Below are 14,789 nucleotides of genomic sequence, written 5' to 3'. Positions count from 1 at the left end.
GCCCAGAACTGGACACAGAACTCCAGGTGAGATCTGAGCAGAGCAGAATACAGTGATACTATTACTTCCCCAATACTCCTATTGATGCAGCCCAGAATTGCATTGGCTTTTTTAGCTGCTGCATCACACTGTTGACTCATGTCAAGTTTGTGGTCTACCAAGACTCCTAGATCCTTTTCACATGTACTGCTCTCAAGCCAGGTGTCTCCCATCCTGTATTTGTGCCTTTCATTTTTTTGCCCAAGTGTAGTACTTTACATTTCTCCCTGTTAAAGTTCATCTTGTTTGCCTCGGCCCAGTTGTCTAATCTGTTAAGGCAAGCATCCTCAAACTTTGGCCCCCCAGATGTTTTGGACTACAATTCCCATCTTCCCCGACCACTGGTCCTGTTAGCTAGGGATCATGGGAGTTGTACGCCAAAACATCTGGAGGGCCGCACTTTGGGGATACTGTGTTAAGGTCATTTTGTGCCTTTCATTTTTTTTGCCCAAGTGTAGCACTTTACATTTCTCCTTGTTAAAATTCATCTTGTTTGTCTAATCTGTTAAGGTCATTTTGAATTGTGATCCTGTCCTCTGGGTTTATTAGCCACCCCTCCCAATTTGGTGTCATCTGCAAACTTGTTCAGCATGCCCTCAAGCCCATCATCCAAGTCATTGATAAAGATGTTGAATAAGACTGGGCTCAGGACAGAACCCTGTGGCACCCCACTAGTCTCTACTCTCCAGGATGAGGAGGAGCCATTGATGAGCACCCTTTGGGTTCGGTCAGTCAGCCAATTACAAATCCACTGAATGGTAGCATTGTCTAGCCCGCATTTTACCAGCTTCTTTGCAAGAATATCATGGGGCACCTTGTCAAAGGCCTTGCTGAAATCAAGATAGGCTACATCCACAGCATTCCCTTCATCTACCAGGCTTGTAATTCTGTCAAAAAATGAGATCAGATTAGTCTGACATGACCTATTTTTCAGAAACCCATGCTGACTTTTAGTGATCACAGCGTTCCTTTCTAGGTACTCACAAACCGTTTGCTTAATGATCTGCTCTAGAATCTTTCCTGGTATTGAGGTCAGGCTGACTGGGCGGTAATTGTTTGGGTCCTCTCTTTTCCCCTTTTTGAAAATAGGGACCACATTTGCCCTCCTCCAGTCTGCTGGAACTTCGCCTGTTCTCCAGGAATTCTCAAAGATTATTGCCAGTGGTTCTGAAATCACCTCTGCTAGTTCTTTAAAAATACTCTTGGATGCAATTCATCTGGCCCTGGAGACTTGAATAAATCTAAACTAGCCAAGTATTCTTGTACTACCTCCTTACTTGTTCTGGGCTGTGTTTCCCCTGCTGAATCATCTGCTCCATATAATTCAGGTCGGGCATTGTTTCCTTTTTTTGGAGAAGACTGAGGCAAAGAAGGCATTGAGGAGTTCTGCCCTTTCTTTGTCCCCTGTTTGCATTTCACCATATTCTCCGCTAAGTGACCCCACTGTTTCCTTGTTCTTCCTTTTGCTACGGACATACCCATAAAAGCCCTTTTTGTTGCTTTTATCCTCTCTAGCAAGCCTGAGTTCATTCTGTTCTTTAGCTTTTCTGACTTTTTCTCTACACGTGCTGGCTATATGTTTGAATTCCTCTCTGGTGATTTCCCCCTTTTCCCATTTTTTGTACATATCCCTTTTAAATCTTAACTCAGTTAAAAGTTCTTTAGATAGCCACCCTGGCTTCTTTAGGCACCTTCCATGTTTCCATCTCATTGGTATTGCCTGAAGTTGTGCTTTTAATATCTCCCTTTTAACAAACTCCCAACCATCATGAACTCCCTTCCCTTTTAGTATTTCTGTCCATGGGATCTCACCCAGCATTTCTCTTAAGTTTTCTGAAGTTGACTTCCTTAAAGTCTAGAATTTGAGTCCTTTTATGGTTTGTTGCTCATTTCCGCTGAATAATAAACTCCAGAAGGGCATGATCACTCCCACCTAATAATCCTGCCACTTCTACCCCACTAACCAGGTCATCACTATTGGTTAGGACCAGATCTAAAATGGCTGATCCTCTTGTTGCTTTCTGGACCTGCATATTCCCGGAGGACTGACTTTGCTGCTCGTCTTCATATTCCTGATCAACTGTGATGAGGGAGAGATCTTCAAATGGAGTCTGTTCTTTGTCTTCCATGTAAAGGGAGAGCACTTCAAATCGATTGTGTAGTTCAATCCCTGGGCCTTCTACTTCTATGAGTCACGTTCCTCCATACATCTGGCTCCTGTGTTGGGGAACTGACCTTCTTCTCAGGGATGTCCCCTGTCTCCTCCTTGGTGCAGACAGTGTGCTCTGCTGCATCCAATAAAAGCTCCAGCTCTTTAATTCCCTGGAGCCTGAATACACGGGCCTGAAGCTGCTGGACCTTGTCTTCTAGTAGGGCAACCTTGTCTTCTAGTAGGGCAACCAACTTGCAGGTGTAGCTGCCTACATCCTTTGGCAAGAATACAAACATTGCGCAGGAGTTGCAGGTGACTACAGTTGTTCCCTCCCCCTCCATCTTGAAAAGCTTGAAGTCGGGGGGGGGGGAGAAGACGAGTCCGAGGTCTACCCCAATAAACGTGTGAGACTTCCTGCCCTAAATCTAAAAGATGGGTCAAACTGCGGCACGCCCCGCTGCACTCCAAACACTGACTAGCTCCGCCCACAGCTAGTCACCTGACTCACCAGACTCACCAGAAGTCCCACCCCCTCAGACCATGTGCTCAGGGAGAGCACACTTCCAAGGTCACCTGCAAGGTCACCGGCCAGAAAGAAACACACACACAAGCCTGGACAGTCACCCAAATCCAAGAGGCAGAAGCCTGTATACGAAAAGCTCAGCCACCACGCTGACTCACCCCTCCGCTACGTTCGGTTCCGTCTATTAATGGGGCCATTCACCCTCCCAGCTTTCCATAGCTGCATGGCTCTTATGGCACCTTCTACAGACTCGACCAGACTCCGGCACTGAGGAAGATTGGAAAGCATGTGGCTGGGGAGACTCAGCCAGATGGGCGGGGTACAAATAATAATAATAATAATAATAATAATAATAATAATAATAATAATAATAATTTATTATTATTATTATTATTATTACCACCACCATCCCTTAGTGCTCTGGTATGTAGCAGAATTAGCATATTCTGTTACTCCACAAGCAGCAGGACTTCTGTCTTGCTTGCCACAACCAGGCAATGCTTCAGGTTGAACAGCAGTGACCTTGCTGCTCTTGTCTTCTGTGGGTGTCAGTAGATGAAAGGCACTCTTTTAGTACTGAACTTGATCATTAATCTTGCTTTTTTTAAAAAAAATGTGTGTAACACACCAGTGATCTGGCAGAGAAGCAATGATTATGTAACGTGTACAGTGTTGTTTAGCCAATGGTGCTTGGCTGCATGATGCAAAGGATTCGTGAGTGATGGCAGGGTCCAGACTCCAGTCTCTGGAGCGATCTATGGAAATGAGACCAGTTCATGCACTGTTGGTAGTGCATGCTTTGAAAAGTAGGCATCGCTTAGCATGTAAATGTGTGACTGCATCCAGTTCTGTGAATGCAGCCTTTGGCGTTGGCAGCATGCTTCAGTAAATCTGCTTTTATTGGCAATAAATCTGGCTGGTCTTATCAGCAAAACCAGATCTCTGGAGTTTCAGGTTTTCTTCCTTAGAATGTAAAATCAGAGCTGAATATGCTCACAGTGTCACATGTGGCATGTGCATCTGTCTTCTACCCTCACATCTTTGAACTCCCTACCTTGCTAATTTTCCGTAGCATTTGTGATATTAACATGTCTTTCTCCTCCTCATACTCGCCTCCATTGCTTTAAGAAGGCTGCTTAAAATATTGCGCTCCTTGGATTAGGGCTGTAGGCCCAGCAACGTTCAGTTCAGCTCTCTGTGTTCGTATGTCATATGCCTCTGTACCTTGGATACCTGCCCATAGTTACAGTTCTCCTTGCAGCTTGGGACTTGAACACAAAAATCTTAAAGCCCTTTCGGCTAGTGCCTCCTTCCTGCAATGCAAATGAAGCTGAACAGAAATAGTATTTTTAAATAAAAAGTACAGGTATTATTGCTTTCGTTGCCTTTTCCATTATACAGTATTTAGACTTTTCGCTGAGGAAACATTCAGCCATGCATGCTACTGAACAGAAATCTGCTCTAGTACCGGTAGCACCTCACCACAAATAAATGAGAGAGAAAGAGACACATTAAGTCCATAAAAAAATCAATATTGGAGTCCACTTGTGAACCTGTTACAATAGTATGCAAATGGGTAGCACTTGTTCATGAGAGGTGCTGTAGATGCACCTAACCGGTCAGTCAAGCCACTGCTTGGTTTGGGGTGAAATTATTTTCTGTTCTCCCCTACCCTTCCCCTAACAAGCTCTCTGTCAGAGATGTCTCCATAAAGCAGATAAATTTATGTGTGCACTTTAAGGGTGCTTTTAAAAAATGTGCACACGCTCACACACATGGTAGCTGCTTGCCCCTTGAGGTCATCACCAAACAGACCACAGGGGGGGGGGGTTGGGTGTGTGTGATGGACACCTGCGTGCCCTGCTGCTTTGTCAGGACTTCAGGCAATTTGTGAGCTCTTGGGGGGGGGGGGGGCTGCTCTATTTGATTGTTGATCGTGTTCCTGCAAGGGCAGTTATTAGCAGCACATTGCTCTCCATTTGCTGCAGACAGAAGACGGAGAGCAATATTCATGTTCCCTGAGCATATTGTAAACATGCATGAGGTTTTTACTCATCTCACCTGGAAGCAGAGAATAGGGGAAATGAGAGTGCCTTGAATCCAAAGCTGTGTGGAAGAACATGCAGGAATCTGCAAATATGTAACCTTGTTCAGTCGTTTGGTCGCTCTGACTATGGATTAGGAAAGACTGGTTTCCCCCTCTCTTCTCCTCCCCATTTATTTTCCTTTTTTTCTTAAACAAAAGCAAAAATATACTATTATTATTATGCAATAGGCTTTTGCCACAATGGCATCCTTGCATTCTTTGGCTTGCACGGAAGCAAAACAAGCTGCTGTGTTTGGTCACTGATCTCTCTGTCGTGTGGCCCAGGGCTATGCTGAGATTTCTCTCCCAGTTGTATTGTTGCAGCTCAAACGAAGAATGTTCAGAGGATGACAAGTGTGTACTGAGTCGGTATGTTGCTTCATTTTCATTATGGATCCAATCTCTCTCTCTCTCCCCCCCCCCCCCGCTACTATTGGTCAGAAATCAGGTTAATAGGTGCAGAATGTAGTATGGTGCTGCAGTGTGACTGTGAAGGTAGAACAATAGCACTACAGGCTTTTTCTTGGGGGGGGGAGGCATTCTTTTTATAGAATAAAGCTGCATTGTGGTGACTTGTAAAGTGCAGCTCCTTTCTCTCCCGCCCCCCTTCTTTCTGTTGAACATATACTGCAGTCAACACTTCTCTAATGAGGTGGCACTATTCGAGTTGGAGTGATAGAATCACCTTTTTGCTTTAGGGGACAGCAGGGTTTAAAATGAGATGCCCCTCAACCCCTTTTTTCAGACTGGAAGCTTTGGTTTAAGCTCATTGGCAAGCATGCTTGGTTTGTTCCGAGCTTCAGCAGCCACCGTTGTGCCAGTAGCGTGCATCTGGAATGGAAGTCCAAGTTGGTAGTCTGTTATGGAAACGCTGTTTGCTGTTATTGTAGTATCGTGGTGACCAACATGCCATTGAAATGGAAAACGAGTTCTCCTGCTATGTGGAAATTCCCAGTTCCTGTGCTTAAAACATCCAGGTCGTCGCCACTTTCTCCGGCATACATGTAAGTGAGAGAACTGAGGCTATTTTAAGGTGGGCTTTCTTTCGTGAGATTACATTCCCCCCCCCCCGGCTTTTGTTTTGTGAGATATAACCCCCCTCCTTTCCCCCCTTTCTCCTCTGGTGCTCTGATGTGACATTGGTCTCAGAATTTTTATTTCTAACCTTGCATTTCTTTCATTAGAACCTCTAAAAATTTAACACTCCTTTTGTTGTCAGTTTCCCATTTCTCCTCCCCAAACGATGGATGTTATGTTGAGTCGTTCCTTTGTTGAAAAACAGAAATGGTGCAGATTTGGTCACATTCATAATTCCTTTTCAGTGCCTATTGTCAAAGTTTGTGCGATCATTGGTCCTTAAAGATCTTAGGTGAGCAAGTCAGAATCATCAGTACCCAGATCTCCCTTTTTTATAGCTAATTTTAAAAATGGATATGTATGTAATGCCTACCATTATGTCATTTCTGTATTGTGTGCATACGTGTGGCACTGTGAAATAATGGGATTGCTTCCTTTGACTGCAGTTTTTTACCCATTTTTAGCTATTCCTTAGAAGTCAAAGCAGAAGTCAAAAAGTAAATGTTGTCACTGCCAGAGATGCCTTGATTGGGCTTAGTATTCATATTTTTAAAGGGCACTGTGGCATTTTAATAGACTGTGTTTTTCTGGCTGACATTGAGCACCACACATGGCCTGCAAAAAATGAATGCAGTAAGGAGAAGTTAATTTGGTTCTGGTAGTGCTCATTAATAAATGAGCCGTGGTGGGAACAGCTTCAATGGCTCATACTTATAAAACACAAAATATACGCTCAACCAGCATTGAGGCAGTTCTTCTTGAGGGTTGCATGAATGAAATGTGGTAAGTTTATGCTTTCAGCTTGTATACTTACCGACATCACAAAGGAGCAAATTGCCCCTCAATATTGCTGGGTAAATATGAATAGCAGCATCATTTTGCTCAAATACCCTTTTTAAAAAAAAGCTTTTTACTAACTTGGGGCATCTAAAAATTATAGTATCATAATTCTGAAGCTTGAAAGCAAATTGTTGAGTGTGACACATCGGAAGGGGGAAGTGGCTTTTTCAGGCATTTTCATACTGTATTTCAGAGAGAACTGGCATTGCCTAATGATCAGCACTGTTGTGGATTTAAAAATATTGGGATAAAGGGGAAACTCTGCTCTAGGCTAATCTCTGGTGTGCCTACCACTTACACAAGGGGAATTTGCTGCCATTGTTTTCTGTAACAGGCAGCATATTAAAAATATAGTGTTGAATAGAACTGTGCATGATTACAGGTAGGTAACAGGTAGGTTGGTCTGAGTCGAAACAAAATAAAAAAATTCCTTCAGTAGCACCTTAAAGACCAACTAAGTTTTTATTTTAGTATGAGCTTTCGTGCGCATGCACACTTCTCCAGCTCTTATATAGTAATACATGAGGCATAAATGTTCAGGAGGCAGATTCAGCTGTAGGTGAGAAACCACAATTGTCTTTGTGAAAACTGGCTTTCATTCATAGGTGTGTAAGTTCAGCTTGTAGAAGGTTGCTTAAGTACAGTAATACCTCGGGTTATGAACACGATCCGTTCCGGGTCGCAGTTCGTAACCCGAAAAGTTCGTAACCCAAACGCGACCTAAACCGCCATTTTGCGCATGCGCAAAAGTGCGCCCCGCTTCTGCGCATGCGCGGGACGTGCGTGCAGTAAAAAATACTTCCGGGTTTATGGAGTTCGTAACCCGAATTGTTCGCAACCCGAGGTCGTCGTAACCCGAGGTACGACTGTATTGTTTTAAAATACGGTAATATAAAAATTCTCTAGAGGTCCTTACAAATTGCTTTGTTGTAAACATTCCTGTGATAGGTGTTTGTTTATTCTTTAGCTATAAGTAACTTTTTCTTCCATTCTGCATTCTATTTAGGGAGGGGGTTGGCATTGCTATACTGGTGGCTAAAAACTTCTATTATGCCATGCATACGTTTATTGGCATACCCACGCTCATGCCAAACCACTGCTACCTGCCTTTAGCACTTGGTGTCTGGTGGGCTATAATTCAAAATGTATTAAATCATAAATAAAAGAACCAATCACTTAATGTCAGAATACAGAGTATTGGCAAGAATATAAGCCACACCCAAATATAATCCGCTCCCATTCCATTTTACCGGATGTCTGTTTCAGCAGCAATATTGTAAAAGCCAATTTTTGTAAAGTCATGAATTTAAGCTACACTTTAACTTTTCACGGTCAGAATTTGGAAAAAAAAAGTGGGTCTTACCATACTTTTCCGTGTATAAGACGAGGTTTCTTAAAAAACTAAAGAAAATGTTAAAAGGGGGAGGTGGTCTTATACACGGGGGCAATCTCCCCCCATTTTCTTAATTTTGAGTCCCCCCAAATAGGGGGCATTTTATACATGGGGGCGTGTTATACACAGAAACATACGGTATATTCAGGCCATTACAGTAGTTGACATGTGGATCTGGTTTTTTGGACTTCACATAACAACCAAAGGGAAAACTTGTACATAATCCTGATACAGTTGAGCACCAGACACAGCCCTACCTCACACATTCCTTTCCGAGGAGATGTGTAGATGTGCTACCAGTCGGAGTATACACTACTGAGCTAGGTTGCCATATAGTCTGCCTAATGTAAGGCAGTTTCCAATTCTGAAGGAAAAGCATTTTTGCTCTGCCTTCACAATCCCATTGCTTTGTGTATCTCTTCTACCTCCATGTTTCCATGTATTACTGAGACAAAGAAAAATGGTAGGAGAGTAAAGGGCAACAGGTGGCCATTCCCTGCATGTGGGGTTGAGCTACCCACCCAAAGAGTTGATTTGTGTGCTGTTTATATTATCTTGTGGATGTTGGGTAAGCTCCTTCTGGGTGTTTGTTTCAAGAAGGGCTCTGAGCTGAAGTCGCATGAGGACTGTAGTATGCTAGGCAGAGCTAGGGTTGCCATAAGTCTGGGATTTCCTGGACATTACCAGGATTTCAAAGGCAGAAGTGATGTCTGGGGGGAATTTCTGGAAGGCAGCAGTTTGTCCTGCATCTTCAGCAAGTAAACAAAAACATTGCGTTCAGTTGGCATTTGTGTTCATTTGGCTCAACAACTTTGGGGTTTGTCTAAAAAAAAGTTCAATAACTTTCAGGGTATCCTGGTTTTTACTTTTTGAGATATGGCAACTGTAGCAGAGCACACTTAAATTCTACACCTTCTCTTTCCATCTTGAGTTATGTGTCCACATTTTTCAACTGCTTGTTGAATTTTTCTGTGCATGCAGTCACCTGATCTAAATTGCATTTTGGGAGCCTAGATTCGTGTTTGCCTTCCTTTGAATCCTTAGGAATGAATGGGATATGTTGGAAGTAACGTTTATGCATAAGCTGAAGGAAGTTGGTCGCTCACAGCAAAATCTTGCGTATGGCTGCTGTACCATAAAAGCCCTGAACTTACCTGCATACCTACCGACTCAGTTTACAGCTTGCGTGGTTTTTGTTCTCCATCTTTTTAGCTTGACCTGTTTCTCTTTTATTCCTCCCAGCGGCAGCTGTTGTTGTTGCTGGACTGTGCTGGTCTCTTCGATTTTAGCACGTGAACATGAGCATTCTGGAGGCAGAGGGATTGTGACCCAAGAGGCAATAAGGAGGAGGTGTGCTAGCCAGCCAAATAGCTGTCCCCAGTCTGCCTGTGACAAGGTTAAAAGAACAGAGTTCTGATTGGTTAGCTCTGCAAGCAAGTGCTGTGCTGTAATTGTTCTTGGGTTTAGCACAAGCACTATTTCCTGGCTGGGATTGTGAGTCATCCTCATTTTCAGGGAGAGAAGTGCAGCAAATTCCCAATTAAGAAAGTGGCTTAGGAAATGCTGATATGAACTTTTCGCCAGTGTAGTCTTGTTGGCCTCTCTCCTATCTTATCAAAGCACTCGAAAGAAGCATTGACTTTTGTCAGTTATTTTAAAAAGAGCCTTTATTTTAATTTGTCATAGTTGAAATGCAATAATCAATGACTAGTAGAATTGCATTCTCTCCTGTTCAGAGTTATTTTTCTATAGTAAACTATTATTATTATTATTCCGCTTTGGGAAGAATAACTGTAGAGTGTGTGTGTGTGTGTGTGTGTGTGTGTGTGTGTGTGTGTGTGTGGCTGCTTGTTCCTTATAGAGTTTCTACCTACTTTAGTCACACAGTGTGAAGCTAAAAATTACATCAGCCTTTTTGTCTTAATTAAGTTGCTTGCAGCCTGACCCTCCAACTTACTGCACCAGCAAACAAATGTTTATGGTACACCAAATGCTGTATTTTAGATTCAGTGTTTGAGTTGTAGACAGATGTTCTTGTAGGCTTAAGGGAGGCAGAGCTATTTGAAAGCACAGTTCATAGACTGAAGAAGCCGCCTTTCAAAAGAATCCAACTAAGTTACTGCCCAGTCTGCCAATGCATCTAGTCATTTATGCCCTAAAATGGGGAGGATTCAACATCTCATTTTGTAAAGATTCTCTACTCTACTACCTTGAGATGATTCAAATATGCCACAGGTAACCTCTCTAGTAGCAGTTTGCAAAACAACAACAAACAAACAAAAACAGTAGCCAATGCGACACTCTACAGATCTTGTACTCCAGATCCCATCAACTACAGGCAGTAGAGGGTGGTGGTCACATGGCTACTAACACAAGAAGGGTATTGTGCCATAGCATACCTGGCAACCTGGAAGAGCCCAGTGTCCATCTACTATCCAAGATGTGTGATAGGTGCAGCTGTCCTTCCTACAACAACCGATCCAATCCAGACAACAACATGTCACAAGCAAAACAGACATTAACTTCTGTTTGTCAAATGCCCACACTTTTGAAAAGGGTTAACATGCCATCATTCTACCTCTTCTGATCATGCAATCTGTGCCTTGTTCAGAAATGTACGGGTACTTTCCCTTTTGCATCTATGGTAGATGAATTTCTTGATTCCAGGTTGCTTTTGAATTTTGCAGCTAGAATTGCTGGTTGTATGCTTTTACTAAACAGCTGTTGTTGATGCATTTCCTTATAAAACAATTGACTGAAATCCATTGTTATTTACGGATCAAGTGGGATTTTTTGCTGCCCATGTATAATGAAATTCCTTAAATAAGACTACTTTTATTTTCCTGAGGTGAGGAAGGGGGGGTGTCTCCTAGAGCACTTGTGTGCCCACAGTTTACCCTTTCTTCTTTCTACTTGGCCTTTGCCAGCCTGCTACCCTCTTGATCAGAGCTTTCCAAACTCTGTGTTGCAACACGTTAGTGTGTCGGCGTGTGCTACTCTAGGGCTGATGCTGTTCTACATAGATAGCTATAGACTTGTGATAAGATAAATGTGTTTAGTGTGCTGCACCCGTAATTACTGTAAGGCTTGACTACATTTCAGTAGCTTGTGATCATAAAAGTTGTTCTAATAATACTTGAAATTTGATTCTTCAACCTGCTTCCTAGTTGGTTTTTCAAAAATGAGGGAGCTGTTCAGCATGCTAGTCTCTCTGCCCCCACAGCTTCTGGATCTGCTGTAGAAGAGACATTCGTGGGCAGATAATCTGTTACGCATCACTGACTCCAGAACAAGTTATGTACAACAAAACAAAACAAAAAAGTCCAAATGCTTAATTTGTGCATGTTTTCAGAATTTGTTAAAAAACAGAAAGTATTAGTGAAGTTTGCCCAGGCAAAACAAGAGAATCCATGCGATCACACAGGGTCCCCATACGTTTCACGGTCTATTGATCCCTGTGCCACCACTTTATTTCCCACTGCCACCAACCAGGCTCTACCTGATAAAATACTGAGTCCAGTCAGGGTTAAATTGGAACATAAAACTTCTGTTTATTTATTGCAGTTTAACAAGCGTGTGGTTTCATAAAAGGTCTTCAGTCAATTATAAACACTTGGTGCATATACTGGCCTATACCTTCCTATACCTGCTCACACTCCCTAAACCAACCTCCTTCCTGCATCCAGTTCCACCCTTCAGTTATCTACTGATCTTCCTATCAACCAACTGTTACTGATTCAGCTTATATTCCACTATACTAACTCAACCTACCCACAGACTCCCACTCCAATCCCAACTGAACTCTGAACCCACTGAACTCTCAACTCTGACTAACTGAACTCCCCCTCAGGGCTGGTTTTATAGTCCCTCTGACTCCACCCCCTTGGGTTCTTGTTGGGTAACCCGTTTAACTATTTCACCTCCAGCACTATCATAGGGTCCCCGTCACACCATGGCATAATGAAAATGTGAGTTAGAACATCTGGGTGGCTTTGCAGCTAGAAATTGTTGATTATTTGTTTCTGGGCCCAATTCAAGGTACCCTCATTAGTGTTTAAAGCACTAAATTACTTGGGCTCCAAATATATGAAAGACCACCTCCTCCTCTACAGGCCCTCTTACATGGTAAAATAAAGAGAGGGAACCCTCTTGGAAATTCTACAACCCTCAGAAGTTTTTGTATGTGTGTGTGTGATGGCTTGGGAGAGGACATTCACTATGACAACCCCTAATTTTGTGGAATTGCCTGTGCACAAAGGTGTGTCTGGCCCCTTCAGAAGTGTGCATGCACACGAAAGCTCATACCAAAATAAAAACTTAGTTGGTCTTTAAGGTGCTACTGAAGGAATTTTTTTATTTTACATATGTACCATAGTAAATTTAATAGTCTTTAAGGTGCCCAATAATTTTGCTTTGCTTCAAAAGACTTACAATGCACCTACTCTGAACATTTAAATTCTGTCACTTTTTTATTTCACATCACAACTGAGTCAACCATCATCTGAAGTCAGTATGATTCAAAAGGTACTGAGCTTGAGTCTCTTGGAGGGTGAGGTGTGCATCAACTAGGAATTTTGCAGTAATCCAGTCTTTGCAAATTCTTACACAAAACAACCTGACCTGAATCAGGCTAATCTAGGGATCAGAAGACAGCTCTGTGCTACTTTCAATGCTGCAGCATAATTCTCAGCCTTTTAAATATACCAAGCATACATTTAAATACTTCCTCTGAGAGAGAATACATCTTTTAAATGTGTATTAAAATATTTATTTGAGGAGGATTTTTCTCTTTAAAATCCACAGGTTATAATGCCACGCTGCCTCTGTACTCCTTGTCCAAAAGTGTAGGCAGTATGTTTCTTTTTCGTGGGTTTTCCATAGTTGAGGCATGCATCCTCAAATTTAAGCACTGAACCTGTTTGCCTAATTTGCATTTAAGACTGGGCCACCAAAGTCCTACTTAGCTCTCTGTTTAGGGCTCATGGTTTTACTATCAAAGATTGGGGGGGGGCTTTTAAATAAGTATAGAATAATTCTATTAAAAGTATTTTCTTTCCTTTTGTCACTGTTACCACAAACTGAACTCTAGTCTTCTCTGCTTATTGTTCGAGCTTTTCATCTTCATGAGATATGAAAAAGCCAGGGCTGTTTAGGAATGGCGTCCAACAGGGAACCACCTCTACTTTAAACCCTAACAGGATAAGAGAGCATCAGATGTTAAAAGCTATGGTTGCCCAATGAGACAGAGAGAAAAAGGTGTGCCCACACTTCCATATGACCAAGGGGGGCCTTAAACTTTGCCTTCTTAACAATAGTCTTCCATGCATGTGATGGAATGAGGAGTGTATCAAAATGGCGTGTTCAGGGTATGAATGTGTGTTGGGTTTTTTATTTATTTTGTACTTAAAAAAAGCACTCCAGTGAGTGCTCACTGGAAGGACAGATCGTGAAGCTGAGGCTCCAGTACTTTGGCCACCTCCTGAGAAGAGAAGACTCCCTGGAAAAGACCCTGATGTTGGGAAAGATGGAGGGCAGAAGGAGAAGGGGACGACAGAGGATGAGATGGTTGGACAATGTTCTTGAAGCTACGAACATGAGTTTGACCAAGCTGCGGGAGGCAGTGGAAGACAGGAGTGCCTGGCTTGCTCTGGTCCATGGGGTCACAAAGAGTCGGACACGACTAAACGACTAAACAACAAAAACTTTAAAAATACAGATTGGGGTGCATGCATTCCCTGCCCAATTAGACTGTTGGGGCCTAGAAGACTTCTTCCCACCTCATTACATATTGTTCATCTGCAGCTGTTGTGAATTGTCTTAGCTACACATCTTTATAGTACCTTTGCATTTTGCAGATTTTTATGTTGATTAACTCCTGCCAACCTAGCAGTTCGAAAGCACGTCAAAGTGCAAGTAGATAAATAGGTGCCGCTACAGCGGGAAGGTAAACGGCATTTCCATGTGCTGTTCTGGTTCGCCAGAAGCGGCTTTGTCATGCTGGCCACATGACCGGGATGCTGTATGCTAGCTCCCTTGGCCAATAACGCAAGATGAGCGCTGCAACCCCAGAGTTGGTCACGACTGGACCTAATGGTCAGGGGTCCCTTTACCTTTTATGTTGATTAAAAATCCAACTGGCTGCTTCCTCCCCCCCCCCCCATTTAATGTAATGGCATCTATTGATTAGAGCAGTGGAATTATTTAGAAAGTGAATGAGCACCCCTCTTTTTTGGAATTCCTAGTTCTGATATAATATGCACACTAGCAAACACTGATGAATATTTTTACATTCATCATTTAGCGGTACTTAATGAATTGTAATACTTGTCATGCCAGCATTAATGAGCACAAATAAAATGCATTTGTTAACAGTACCTAATTTGCACCTCAGAAAACATGCTAATGCAAAGTTGACCTAACTGGATAGCCTAAGTGGAGGGAAATGACTTTATTAAAAAAAGAAATCTAATTCCTTGATTTGTGGCCATTGAGGTATGAGTTGCTGGTAATTAAGCATCTGCTGGTTAGTTTTATTTGTCCTGATAACTTGCAGCTGATGCATAAAGTGGAGGGTGTGTTTCAGTTTTGGAATGTGCCTACCTCACAGTTGGATGATGATAAATTCTTATGAAGAAAGAAAATTCTCTACCACTGGCTTTGGTCTAAGATTTTGGAGGCA

General features: G+C 42.5%; 1 protein-coding gene across 9 annotated transcripts in view; it reads left to right on the top strand.

The window, feature by feature from the left end:
* The window catches only part of KLHL13 (kelch like family member 13), a 94,288-nt gene that overhangs the window by 32,402 nt on the left and 47,097 nt on the right, over nucleotides 1-14,789 (top strand). Inside the window, exons 1-2 of one of the 9 annotated variants that reach the window (XM_035102270.3) lie at nucleotides 5,033-5,169; nucleotides 5,691-5,804. The exons of 5 other annotated variants lie outside the window; for them this stretch is intronic. In XM_035102270.3, coding sequence (XP_034958161.1) covers nucleotides 5,090-5,169; nucleotides 5,691-5,804 — 194 coding nt within the window. In that variant the 5' untranslated portion in view covers nucleotides 5,033-5,089. 3 more of the 9 variants (XM_060270321.2, XM_088664425.1, XM_035102275.3) reach the window with 3 other exon arrangements.

This window comes from Zootoca vivipara, chromosome Z2 (assembly GCF_965207765.1).
Source record: "Zootoca vivipara chromosome Z2, rZooViv2.hap1.1, whole genome shotgun sequence".
Taxonomy (NCBI): Eukaryota; Metazoa; Chordata; class Lepidosauria; order Squamata; family Lacertidae; genus Zootoca; species Zootoca vivipara.
This window is presented reverse-complemented; position numbering and strand designations above follow the sequence as displayed.